This window comes from Cydia strobilella, chromosome 5 (assembly GCF_947568885.1).
Source record: "Cydia strobilella chromosome 5, ilCydStro3.1, whole genome shotgun sequence".
NCBI lineage: Eukaryota > Metazoa > Arthropoda > Insecta > Lepidoptera > Tortricidae > Cydia > Cydia strobilella.
This window is the reverse complement of record NC_086045.1, coordinates 11526409-11540860: the sequence shown is the minus strand read 5'-3', so window position 1 is coordinate 11540860 and position 14452 is coordinate 11526409. Positions and strand designations below refer to the sequence as shown.

Sequence of the window (14452 nt, the reverse complement as noted above, 5' to 3'; positions counted from 1 at the left end):
ATCACTATCAGGTTATCACCGAATAGGCTGTTACCTGAATTGAGGGCCTTCTTCAAAAAATTTAGGCAGTAAAATGCTTATGATGTTGGAGTTAGGTAGAGTCAGTCTTAGTTAATAATGATAATAAAAAACCGGCCAAGTGCGAGTCGGACTCGCCCACCGAGGGTTCCGTACAAATTTAACTTTTTTAAAATTAGTTTCTTATTTTGTACAAATGTATAGTTTTCAGATTTTTCCCTGTACTCGTAGTGTAAGACGATATTACTTGCCAAATGTCATAGTTCTAGGTCAACAGAAAGTGCCCTATGAATTTTTATTCCCTTGAGTGTCGAAATATTAGTTCTTTGCGGCGTTAAACGGACATATCTTCTTTTTACGTAAACTTACAAGATTGGTTTTTTCACAGCTTCAAGGGCCTGTAGACCTGAGTATATGGTTTTAATTTCAACTTGATACCTTCATGCGTTACCGAGATAGAGGGTCTTGACAGACAGACGGACGAACAACAAAGTGATCCTAAAAGGGTTCCGTTTTTTTCTTTTGAGGTACGGAACCCTAAAAAGTGTCGGCGCCATAAAATAAAAACGTTTATGGCGGCGTTTTCACACTCACTTTCAATAATCAGATTCTACTTATCCGTAGTTAGAAATGTTAGAATTAAAATGTAGCTAAAAATAATAATTTGGCCAAGCCCGCAGTCACAACTGCGGCAGCAAAGTGTTCCATGAGTAGGTAATCTATCTACTATCGTACAGTCATCTACAATAATAATACTCTTCGAAGGCCGCAAAAATATCTGACATGGTCTTATTTGTAGAGCCTGAGCGTGTCTCATATTTTTGCGGCATGTGAAGAGTAACATATTAATGCAGGTGACTGTACGCATCGTTATGACGCATTAAAGTTTAGGCATATCTCAAACACTATGAAATGATAAAGCTTATTAAATAGATAAAGCTTTTATCATTGCTTAAGGTATTTCGAACAGGTTTAATTTATGACCCATTTTGTACCATGTCACAGTGACAATAGTATGAGGGTATGAGGTCTAGCATACATTAAGAGGATAGGGTACAATCGATTCTCCGCACAAACGTAGTCCTCACTTTCCTCCCTAGATATTGACATAATGGAAAATATTTTTACACAATTTGATATATTTTAATCATAGCTATGCCCGGCTTATAGGAGTTTTTCAAAAATTGTATGAAACCTGGTTTTCGCCCCTAACTCTTATAATATAATCTGGTAGGTTGGTTTTGGTAGTATTTCGGTGTATGGTGGCGCCGCCTAATTACTGTTTTATGATGGACACTTTTCATACATAGAGATTTGGCTCCTTTATATAGTCTCCATGACCAAAGTAACAACCATATACGTCAAAGTTGACAGTAAAATTGACAACTTCGTATGTAAAAACTAAATACGTAAAAAACAGTAAGTAGGTATAAAACCTCATGTTATTATAACCTATGATTGTTGTAGGTATGTGAAACTTATAGACTGGACACGACTCAAAATGAAAAGTCCGTTTTTGTCTCTTAAGTTCGTTTTTTACAAATACCCCTTTACCGATTTTTTTAATGAGAGGTATATGAAAGTAGCAATAAGAAAAAATACATTTTATCTATATTGATTTGAGTTTGCCTCGCGGACGTAATGTGACGTTCAAAACGTCAGGCCAAAATGATAAAAGTAAGTGCATTCTATTAAATCCCGTTTCAGTGTTAATTTATCGCCATTCTCTCGAATTCGCGCTGATTGGTCACGGTTAGCCTAACATACTCCTTCTCGCTTTGCTTATCGTCGCACCTATCCTTTAACTCTGGCAGAATACCTACAGTGAAAACTAGTTTCACCTAGTGAAAATGCGTTTTCCCGAAAAGTCAAAACTAGTTTTAACTGCAATCAATTTGAAATATTTATTTATTTATTTACTTATGTATTAGGTTCCTAAATCATATATGTCCATCACACAACCCTTATCCAGGTTTACTTAACTCGACAGTATAATTTGACTAATCAGATACTGAATTGTCAGTCATAGTCAAAATTTGAAATCATCAACACTATTAAATTAATTTTAAAATTAGCTAGCTATCTACGATTTAGTAACTCTATGCACATATAAATTCCACAAACAAATTAACTAAATGACTTAAATATGTGAAAAATCCCGTTCCAAATTTAAACTTACTACTTTTTTTAAGGTAATAGGTCAACCATTGTAAAGTACACAATTACCAAGTACTGACTCCCAAGGTAACCTAAGATCAGGCTGCAGTCAAAGAACTAGTAAAGGTTACGTTATCCTAATAATTTTCCCGCCGTCTTCATGCTCGTTTTAGTTGGTTATTGTCTGGTTAGCTGCCTATTAGCTATAGTTTTTGCGAAAATCCCCAGGACAGAGGCGAATATTTTTGTATGAAAACTTGCAACTTTAAATGCATTTTTTATCGAAACTACTGCAGTCTAAAATGAAGTCAAAGTCAGTCCATCGACTCAATTTTTTGCAAGCTTTCTAATGGTACCCCACACGATTCTTACAAATGAAATAAAAAATCTGGTTACCCCTCTCAACCCCCTAAACTTCCCCCTAAAATAAGAAATAAGCGGTTTTGACTTATTTACAATATTAGTGGTGGTAATTGCTATAACTATTTCAAATGTTAGGTATCTACGTCAAACGGTCTCTGAGAAAAACGCATTTAACTGATTTGCAAGACCGAAGTGATCCCATAAGTGTTCCGTTTGTCAAAACAAAGTTTTGCACGGAACACTAAAAATCCATACATTGTGAAGCTAAGAGAACTCTAAGCGCATAATATATCTATTCTCAGACTACGAAATCAAGTTGTTAAAAGGATAGGAAGCTTCGCAGCTACGAAAATGCGTCATACATAAAAGCCATTTCTCAACCGGGCAGTCCACCGACCAAGAACGCATTCTCTCGCGTTTTCCTGTTACGACCTGTCGGCTTTCGCAACAGTCTGATTCAGACTAGCCACGAGAAAAATGATTTGCTATGCCGATGCCGTGATGAAAGCCTTTGGTGCGGTGCTGTTACTCGTAATTAATATTTTAATTTTATTTATTTTAAGTAATAATAAGATACAAAAGTTCTACATGACATTAAAGCTCTCCAAGGGGCCTTTACGTGTTGGATCTATATCCCCACGCAAGCCTATCAAAAGACCGGGATTTATAGGCCCGTGATATCCAAGGAGTTACAAATATTTGTATCTGCCAAGCGTCATGGAAGTATGTTGGCAGAATAGTTATTTGTTATACAAGGGTGCAAAGTTGCATTTTACCCGCGAGTGTGGAATTGAAACACACGAAAAGTAAAATACATTTGCACCCGTGTGTAACACAAAACTTTTCGCCTCACTGTAGCGAGTAAAGTGCAACATCCACAGGCATTAGATCATCTTCATCACTGGAATCACTCTTTTTTTTACGATAATAGAAAACTTTGGAATTTATGTATTTTTACGTGAGTCGACAATTAACATTTCTGACGATGCGTTTTGAATTTGCATCGACTCAACTTATGCGGTCAGTTATATGCAACATCATTATAAAAAAAAACAAATATTTCTACTGGAATTTGAAGGTTTATGACTTAAAATCATTAAATAAAGCTATATGTATTTGGTTTTAATATCGTAAATTAATATCGAACGAACCATTATTATAAGCATTTTACGTTTTGTTATCTGTCAAAAGCTACTTAAACACGCTTCAAGGTCAATTTACTTTCCCCACTAGTGGATAAAATGCGTTTTTCCCCGCTTGTTTTAAAGGATAAAAGACGGCTTTCCGAGCTATTGAGGGGAAAAACTTATTCTACCCTCCACCATACACACTCTCATATCTAGCTACACATTTTAATTCCATTTTCTAATATATAGGCATAACGTACACCTATCAAGTTGAGTTGAGTTGAGAGTTGTTGTGGTTCAATATTAGTCTTGTAGTCATTTTGGAAAAGAGCAATGTTGTCATTTTTTGTAATTATAAATGCGTAGGTATTGTGTGCTTTTCTTCCTATCTTTCCTTTGTTGAGATTTTGAATTCCGGAAAATAATGCTTCTTTTTTATGTAAGTAATTGAAAATCGAAACATGTCGCGCAAGTATTTATCAAAAAAATACGCGAGGTAAAGCTTCTTCCCTGAGCTAAATCATTCAAAACAATAACGCTACTAACGCTAGGTACTAATCTAGAGAAAACTCAATTGGAATCGAGAATCCTGCGCATGCACTGTGTATTTCCAAAGATAGATATAACTCCGTAATAGATGAATACAGTCTAAGGAAAAAACGTGCCTCGAAAATCAAGAAAATTTGATTCTCGTTCAGAGGGCGCTACTAGCTTTGGCCTACTGTCGTATAGATGGCGTTGACGGTTTAGTTTGTTATTTATCAATTTTAACGCATATCAGTGAAAGAACATGGGTCAAAATCATAAAAATAATTAATGCAAATAAAAAAAAGTCATTTATCCATATTTAAATACATTTTATAGTATTTTTATAAATCTTCATTTTTAGTTTTAAAGTGTGTCGACAAATGGCAGTGAATTTACTGGGGTTACAAAATTTACTATGACAGTACCGCTCTAGTATAAGTTACTCTATGGTATTTCTAAATAAATGTATGGTGCAATGTAGTCGGGTAGGTATTTGTATTTATTTATTTAGGTAAGTATCATCTCATGGAGAAATACATGAAAGAATTTTACATGATGACACATTTAGAGTTAAATGTGTATTGATAAGGTCGTGTTTTAACCAATGCAGTTATAAGTTTCCTTTTAAATTCCTTTTTCAGACATTAGAAAGTTTCGATTCCAATGTGTAAAACATGGGATACCGCCGTTTAGCCAAAATATTTTTCGCCAAATTTCACTTCCCAACAAACTTATGGCATCAGTTTCATTTCCCAAATGAAATTTTAGCAAGTTTTTATTTCGCAACCATTTCATTTCGCAACCCCATAGTTGGGAAATAAAAATCACGTACAAGCTGGGTTAGGTTAGGTTGGATTATGAAAATTTGCGAAATGAAATTTTGCCAAATGATAATTTGCGTAAAATAGTTTGGGAAGTAATACTTTGGGAAACGATTTTTGGCAATACATTAGTAAACCGTTAAACATTTCTTCTACTGCAGCTCTTTGAAGTCATTCATTACAACCCAAGGCACATATTTAGTCGTCAGATCTCTTAAACAAATGCCTTGTGACCAAACAATAAAGTTGAAATTAGCACGATTAATGAGTGAATCACATAACACCGGCCATTCGTCCTCGACCTAAAAAGACAAAAGTGAAAATCGGACCGTAAACAACAACACTATTCTTTGAGTTCTAAGAACTTATGAAAAATTGAGTTTGGCGATTTGGAATTAGTGAGTCACTCTTTGCAACAGCTATATTTTATGTTTAGGGAAAAGAAGAAAGATTGCAAAATAATTACAACGAATGTGAAAAGGTGAATGTAAAGAGTTCAGACCAAGCAGCAATGTTTATAGCACAGACGTGCAAGTCAGTTAAGTTTTAAACGTCACACTTCTATGAAATTATCACGTTTAAATAACACTCGCACAGTCTGTGCTATAAACATCGCTGCAGAGTTACCTTGGTCTGCCTCTAACTATCTAATATGTATTGTTAGTATCATTCTGTTTTTGATTAATAATATTGTCACACCTACCTACTGCTCTTTTGTGTTTGACTAGTTTTTCAGCTATTCAAAAGTTGCCAGGAAGAGAGTGCTCTTTAACAAAAATACCGACATTCTGTTTACCTTTTTGTGGTGTTCTCTATTGTTGAGGCATGCCAGGGTCGGTCCCTCTAAACCAATACCCCATTTTCCACGACATAATATCCATTTAAAAAACGTTAGGGATTTTAGGCATTATTTATTTTAAGTTCTTACAGGTTTACTTGAAGAAGGTACTGTATAGTGTATGCTACTATGAGTGTACGTTATGCGCAATATTGTGTCTTTCTTTAAGTTGTCCTTTAGTGGGACGAAGTAGGCTGCGCTGCGCAAGCTTTAAGAGGAAAGGGGACGGCCGCTTCCCCATACAAACGTAGTCCCCATTTTCCTCTCTGTATCATTATGGAAAATATTTTTTTAAATTAAAAAAAAAATCAAACGTAGGAGGGGCATAACTGTAGTTGATATATATATACAACAAATTGTGTCAAAATATTCTCAATACTGTTAATATTCAGAGAGGAAAATGAGAACTACGGTTGTATGAAAAGGCGATTTCGCGACGATTTGCGCGGCATCTCAATGACAGCCTGAGAAGTATCACTTTGAAGGTTTTTAAATAACTAGGGAAAGTTTTGCACAGACCAATAATATTGGAGAACTTACTACTTTTCAAAATGAGTTAAGGTGTAATTCGGGATTACTCACACACCTTACCTACATTTACATTAATTATCCAGAGGTTCGTTAAGAGTGGTTGCCGTTTATTCTTGTTTTTCTTACCTAAAACTAAAGGAAAACTGAATTGAAAAACTTCTGATACTTAGAGCCGTATAAATAACCAATGGACGGAGTAAAATTAGACTAGTCTAAAGGGTTTATAAAAAGAACCTAAGTTTTATACAGTTTTTACTTAAAACCTATTGAAGCGTAATCGTAGCGTAGCTAATCGGACAAAGTGCGCAAAAACAAGCGTTTCTGCGTGTGGGGCGAGTCGGATATATGTAAAAAAATATGCTTGTTATTAGAGATGCCCCGAATAGTGGTTTTGGTCGAATACCGAATATACAGTGGCGTAGCTAGGTGTGGGCGAAGTGGGCCGTCACCCACGGCGGCCTCGCGCCCCAAGGGGGGGCCTCGCGCGAGGCCCTTTCGGGCATAGTGACGAAATAGGGCCTCACAGATGCGATTTCGCCCACGGCTACGGCCTATAGTTCACGCTACGCCACTGGCGCCGAATATTCGGCATGACATGCGAACATTTTGAGTCCCGTGGCATCTCAACTTTTTATTGTACCTTGTAATTTTAGTCCCATATCTGATTTATTTATATTATTTTAACAACATTTGTAGTGTGCTCGTTAAAACGAAGGATCGAAGAGGCATTATTACAGGCAGTATTAATAGTGCCAGTTGTAATTATTTGATTAATAGTATTCACTAATTATACTGATTTTAAGTTCTAATTATGTACAGCAAGTCAATTACATTGTCTATGTTAACAAACATCAATAGGGTTGCGGACTGTCAAAGGTTTTGATAGATGGCGCCAGTATAGATTTTAGCTGTTTGTGGTTTTGTTCTGTGAGATGTGGCTTAAAGGGCTAGTATCCATGCCATGAAATCCCAAAAAACAACAAAAATTGGATACTATTTTAGGATTTACAAGTAAAACCTATGATGGATTTGTAGAATACATCGACCGGCCAACGCCAACCCAATTAGGTATTAATAATATTATAAAATAGAATGTTGATAAATAAGTGAACCAACTAACAAACTGATTATTTCATAAAAAAACGTAATATAAAGCCGCTTGCTATTTTTAAACTATTTCCCAAATTGTTTTTTAATTCAATTTAAATTAACCTTTAGTACTTAATAATAATTGATAATTACTAACACAGCCGTAGATTAATGAAACAAAGGAATTTCGAGGCGATTGTTCTACCAATCTACATATAGTGAAACGTAATGATTGTTTTTATTTAAGAGCATTTAATGAGCGGCCTTCGCGTGATTACTTCCGAGAGCTTTAGTCCAAAGCTGTTTAAAGCCCGATCAGATCACTATCTTAAAACTACTTCGCAAATCGAATTTACGTACTTCATAGTATAAAGTTAAATAAGTGTTGCCCAGCAGGCTTTTACTTGGGAAACATAAAGAGGTACCTATTAACAATTTGTAATTCTTATTAAATGAGAAAGGACATTACTAAAACGGGTCCCAATAAATAAGTACAAACCTACCCATTAGTGGGGATACTGGATACTTTCACAACTTCAGCCGCAAAAGTGCATGATGGCGACTTTATCAATGAATTCATTCATAATTTCTCCATGCAATCTCGCAGCTCACTGTACATACATGTCATTATGGAATAGTTATCAAGTTTTAAATAAATAACTATGTACGTGGATGAAAAAATACAATTTTGCCTTTTATCAAATCACATCATTTATTGAGACATTTGCGAACTAAGTTATCTAAATAACGGTTACAAATAAGAAATCCCTATTACAGTTATGAACCCTGGCAGGGTTGAATGATAAGGTCGGTATTTAAGTAAACATAAGAAAAACCCTTTACGCGGAACCGCGGGCCCGTCTTGTTACTTCTTAACGATCCAAGATTATGATAATTTCTCTCCCTCAATCAAAATAACACCAAAACCAGTTTAACACTTAACTGTCAATGTTCATGTATATTAAAATATAATTATGCAAGATAATATTACATTCGAATAACCACTAATAGGTAAATTATTATTCTTAGCCATTGTCAAACCGTATGAACGACATCTTTCCTAAAAATAACTGCAATTGTTTGGTTTTAGGGAGACCCCTACTCTAATAGAGACTTTTTTATTGACAAGTTTTTTTTTATTTTGGATTCTTCACACCGCGCGATTCCACATCGATTACGCGAGAAATCTAGCTAATAACATGTCAGTGTCATTTTTTTCTTTTATCGAGCGGTTGCCGTAACGAACCAGTATAAGTTGTTCTCCAATAAACACATAGTTAATATTGATAAAGTTCATACATAGGTATAGTGCATTGCCTGGGGAGAGTTCTCGGTAAGCGATGTATATGAACAGCTTCTGTCTGGGTGATCGTGTAAAGCGGAACGTTTATAATTATTTAAACGTTGAGGCAATAACGACCTTACCACTGATAGGTAAAGACCAGATTAACTTAATAGACAAGCGTGAAGTTTGTATGGCGCATTTTTAATGCGCAATTATAAATCGCCCCGATTTTACGTGTTTCCTTTCGTATTTTTAAAACAGAAAGTATCTATATTAACATTTTCTTTGTTTAACAAGCGGTTAAACAACCAATTTCTAGGCTAGTAATTTTTCAAGTACGAACTCGTAATTTTTTTGAAATTAGTACTATAAAAATATGTTTTAGCATTAGCAATTTGTTGTAATATAGTAATCATTTGTCATATAAATTCTACACGTACCTACGACAAATATAACTCCTTCGCATTGCGTTAAATTAGACAATCGTTCTAATTTAGTAATTTAATCTAGAAATAACACGAATAATCATATGATTTACATTTAAGTATCCTAAACGTAATAAATTAGGGAAGGGTTAATAGAAAATATACCTACTATCCTACTGTAACAGTGGCAGATGGGTCAAACTGGTAAGAACTAAATTAAATATCCCTTTTACATTGATTTCGATTCTGGCCGATTGGGTATGATTATATACCTACTAGTGAGTGTATATTGTAAGAGCTTGGAACGTCCGTTCTCCTACTGATATGCATAAATACATCTACATCTAGGTATTGTATGTATATAATATATGTTAACATATCGTTTTTACGAGCAGCATTGGCAACAGCTTACATCATCAACCTTAATCGTCGGCCAACGAGTAAAGCTTTTTTATAAACGTTTAGTTAGTAGGTACTTACTTGGAAGTGTTTTTACAATTAATATAATTTACAATATACTTATTTGTGACGTTTTCAATCAAAAGGTACCACATTGTCGGTTACCATAAGGACGAAAATTTCTGTTGTATCTTTATACGAAAAACCTGGCAGAGCGTCCTTATGGCAAGCGACAATGTGGTACCTTTTGCTGGAAAACGACACATTTTATGTTACATACAATTGCAGGTAGGTGAGTAAATCAAAAGTGTTAACAGTTCAAAAACCTGACGTTTTTGCGATAATTTGTCGTTTTGTTGGTTCTATTAAATGTCATTGGGTTTATCACTTAATACATTATAACCTGCATTAAGAATAACAAAAAGTTAGGTCTTGTAGGTACCAAGGGTACTCTATAATAGCTCGTGAGTCGGCTCAAAGGCTACTAATGCGCGAATGCTTATGCAAGTGTCATTTTAGCCTCGGACGTGTGTGACTGTGTGTGAATCAAAATCCACGTTTATTTAGATTTAATCGAGGTATTCACAACACTCCCACAGCAGGAGAAGCGCGCAATGAATATTTACAAAGCTTCTCTTCCCTGTGTTTTATATTAAGAAAAACTGTTCACGTTTTATGCAAATACGTCGGCGTTGAGCGAAAACTAGAAAGTTGACGCACACATAAATACATGAGCGACGCGTGTGTAAACCGGCTAGGTTTCATAATTCTACACGCATTGATACAACATTTTACACCCTCATCCATCGATTTGCACAAGTAAACCAATTAAAGTGTAATAACAAAGAAACATTAAAAACAACTTACCGTATCCGTCTCTTCAGAAAAACTCGACTCCCACAACATGTTTGCGTCGAACAGTTCAAAGCACTTCTAAAAAACGAAAATCACAAGTTTCTATTTTTGTTGTAAACAATCAGTCCATTCTTAGGGATGTTGACCTATCCCGTGACGTTTACGGAGTTAGAACCCTACGTGTTTAAATTTGAAACGCGCGCGACTGTTGCCGATGCCGCGTCTTGACGATATGTGCGCGGGCGCAGGCCGAGCGCGCCCGAGCCCCCCTGAACGCCACCGAAGTCGCCCGACCGAACCGACCTACTTTGTGGAAACGCCCGCCAAGTGAGCAGTGATTTTTTTCCATTTTCCAATGAAATTCAATACCTACGCGCAACCTTAAGAGTTAAGATCAAGTCATTATTCTTGGGTTTCTTATTAGCACATTCAATCAATTGCTGACTTTTCATATCTAGACAGCGCAGAATGTTGACATTTACCGGCGTCGGAACTTAAATTTCAAAGTAAAATGCGTTATTGTGCCTGCTGAGTTTGAATAGTTTGGTACTCGTATTATGAATGTACAATGATAAATATATACAATACCATTCGTAGATATTCTTAAGTAATCAATAATAAATTTTCTTTTCTCTGAAATGATTGACTGCGCCTGATTCTTAGTGTTCTTTGAACTCAAATTTAAAAAAAAATAGTTTGGAGGTAAGCCGTATAGACGGAGAGCTGACACATTTGGAGTAGCTCCTTGAGACAAGCGGAAAATTTGCCTGATACTTTTCACTGCACACTAACTTAGCCCTTATATTTTGAGATTTTTTTTTGGGCTCAAAAAAAGGTTCTTGAGGCAATCTGTAATTTTTACAGATTAAAGTTAAGTATCTAAATAGTCATAAAAAATAAACCTGAACATTTGGTTAGGTCTTTGTCGTCTTTGACCTTGCCAGAAGCGTGCAAAATATTTTTTCAAAAAATTCAGAACAAGCTTAGGTTCTTGAGGCAATCTTTATTATTTTGTTACAAGTTAAAGTTAAGTATCTAAACAGTCATTTAAAAAAAAGCCAGAACATTTGGTCGGGTCTTTAACCTTGCCAGGCGATCAAGAAAGAAAGTATGGCACTTACTCGCACGCAAAATTAAGTTTGACTACTATACAAATTGTATGAATTACAAAGTTATTTTTGCACGCAAAATTAAGTTTGTCTACTTTACAAAGTGAACAAGTGAAGATTTGACGAAGTTATTTTTGTAGACACTAGGTAGGATGTACAATCAAATCAAGTACAATGTGATTGTAAGAGAGTTGGGCAAAATATAATTGACTAACGATTAACGATTAAAATTAACGGATTTAATCGCGAGCGACAATTAAAAGTGACGATTAATTAGTTTTAGTCGAAAAGTTTCGTTTAACATTATAATAATATAGTCGCGATTTTAAATTAATCGTCGACTAATTTCCAGCGACTAATTTTTTCTATCGATTAATTATTTTCGGAACAAATATGGTCTTTGTTAGGGTTCCGTACCTCAAAAGGAAAAAAATGGAACCCTTATAGGATCGCTCGTGAGTCTGTCTGTCTGTCCGTCTGTTACAGCCTATTTTCTACGAAACTACTGGACCAATTAAGTTGAAATTTGGTACACATATGTAAGTTTGTGACGCAAAGATGGACATGTAACGTAAACAAATTAATTTTAAACATGGGAGCCACTTTTGGGACCCCCGACTTTTGGGTCCCCCGACTGACATGGCTGGCAAAGGTGAAGAGGGATATGGAAGAAGCCCAAATCCCACCTGAGATGACCCAGGACCGAGAAGCCTGGCGAATTATAACTAGGAGAGTCGATCCCAAATAATGGGAAAAGGACAAGGAGAAGAAGAATGGGAGCCACTTTTGGGGGTTAAACGAAAAAATTAAAAAATATGGTTTTTCAAACTATATCGTGTTACATATCAAATGAAAGAGCTTATTGTATCTCAAATATATATTTGTTATAATTTTAGGATAAACAGTTTAAAAGTTATTCAAGGAAAACTGCAATAAATTACCATCCACCCCTTTATCTTCGAAATTACTGGGTCTAAAATTTTGAAAAAATACACAAAATAGTTCTTTACCTATAGATGATAGGAAAACCTATAAGAAATGTGCAGTCAAGCGTGAGTCGGACTTAATTACTTAGTTTTTGATCCGACCCCGTGGGTTTCTTAAAGACAATTCACTCACGTTTCACATAAAAAAATGCATTGTTAAAAATTGCGTATTGTACGGAACCCTTGGAAAGCGAGTCCGACTCGCACTTGGCCGGTTTTTGTTTTATAGGTTTTAGGTACTGCGGATTTCGAAAAAGATGACTGTTTTGGAATCCATGATGGCGGCTACGCATTTTCTCATAAAAGTCGTTATATGGATTTCTATTTATAGGTTTTATATAGAGAGTGCCGGTTCGAAAATGATGACCATTTTGGAATCCAAGATGGCGGCTACACACTTGGTCATAACAGTCGTCATGGATGTCGTTTTATAGGTTTTAGGGAGTGCCGGTTTCAAAAATGATGACCATGTTAAAAAGATAATATTTGTTGCTAAAATTAATCGAATAATTAATCGAAAATTAATTAATTAATTTGTCGCTGGAAATTAGTCGACGACATCATCATTTTCGAAATCGGCCCTCCCTAAAACCTATTAAACGACACCCATGACGACTTTTATGACAAAGTGCGTGGCCGCCATCTTAGATTCCAAAATGGTCATAATTTTTGAAACCGGCACTACCTAAAGCAAAGCCTAGTCAACGACATCCATGACGACTTTTATGACAAAGTGCGTGGCCGCCGTTTTTGATTTCCAAAATGGTCATCATTTTTCAAACCGGCAGTCCCTAAAACCTATAAAACGATATTGACGATGACGACGATAGATGGACGCCGACCCCTAAAATCGCGGCGGCGGCGCGGCGGCAGCGCGCCGGCGAATAGAGGCCGGCGGCGGCGAGATGACGGAGGAACTTCCAAAAATTCGTACCCGATCCAAACTTTCAACTCCTATTCACTAGGGAATTACATTTTTAAAAACGCTGAAATACCTACATTTACCTGTTTTAATATTGTCTTTCACTTAAATCGTTTCCGTTACGAACTTTCAACCCTTTTTTACCGCCTTCGGGGATGAATTTTTAACAACGCTGACGTCTTAAAATAAATATTTGTACCACATCCAAACTTTCATTCCCATTTTAACCCCCTTAGGTTTGAATTATTAAAAATCACTCTTATATTTTCTTGTAAATAGGTACAGATTATTAATGTGCCTAATACTTATGCAAATTTCAACTGTTTCGATTGAAATAGATATCATACACTAAAGAAAAAGTGAAAAGAGAAGACCTAGTAGTCGGAGCAACCACCTACAAAGGTGTGAATCACTTTAGGTACCTTGGTTGCACAGTAACTGATACCAACCGAAGAGAGGAAGAGATAGATCTGCGAATCCAAAACGCCCTAAGATGCTCGACAGCGCTCCATCGAGTTTTAGTGTCCAAGCTGATCAGTAGACCGACCAAAATTCGAGTCTACAAGACTGTAATTAGACCAATTTTGATGTACGGATGTGAAGCTTGGACGCTGACTCAGAAAGAAGAGAACAAGCTCTTAGTGGCGGAGAGGAAAATCTGGCGAAAGATTCTGGGGCCTACCAGAGAAGATGGAACTTGAAGGCGCAGGAATAATAGGGAACTAGAGGAGCTGGTTGCAGTGCCCAATATAATTGGCGAAATCAAAGCCACACGACTCCGCTGGCTTGGTCACCTGGAGAGGATAGGAGAGGATCGTGCTGTGAGAAGAGCGTATGTGGGGCACCCGGGCGGAAAGCGTCCGTCTGGGCGTCCCAGATACCGCTGGAGTGACGAAGCCCTAAAAGATCTGTCCGCCCTCGGAATACCCAACTGGCGTCAAGTGGCGCAGAATAGGCAAAGATAGATCCGTAATAGATGGAGTCAGTCAAGGAAAAAAC

The 14452-nt window shown here is 36.3% G+C and overlaps 1 protein-coding gene across 1 annotated transcript in view; it reads right to left on the bottom strand.

Annotated features, from left to right (window-relative positions):
• Positions 1-10700, bottom strand: part of LOC134741675 (DNA-binding protein D-ETS-4) — a 75938-nt gene extending 65238 nt beyond the window's left edge. Inside the window, exon 1 of the mRNA XM_063674541.1 lies at positions 10449-10700. Within this exon, the coding sequence (XP_063530611.1) occupies positions 10449-10487 (39 nt within the window). The 5' untranslated portion in view covers positions 10488-10700. The remainder of the gene's footprint in view (positions 1-10448) is intronic.
• Between the last annotated feature and the right edge of the window lie 3752 nt (positions 10701-14452).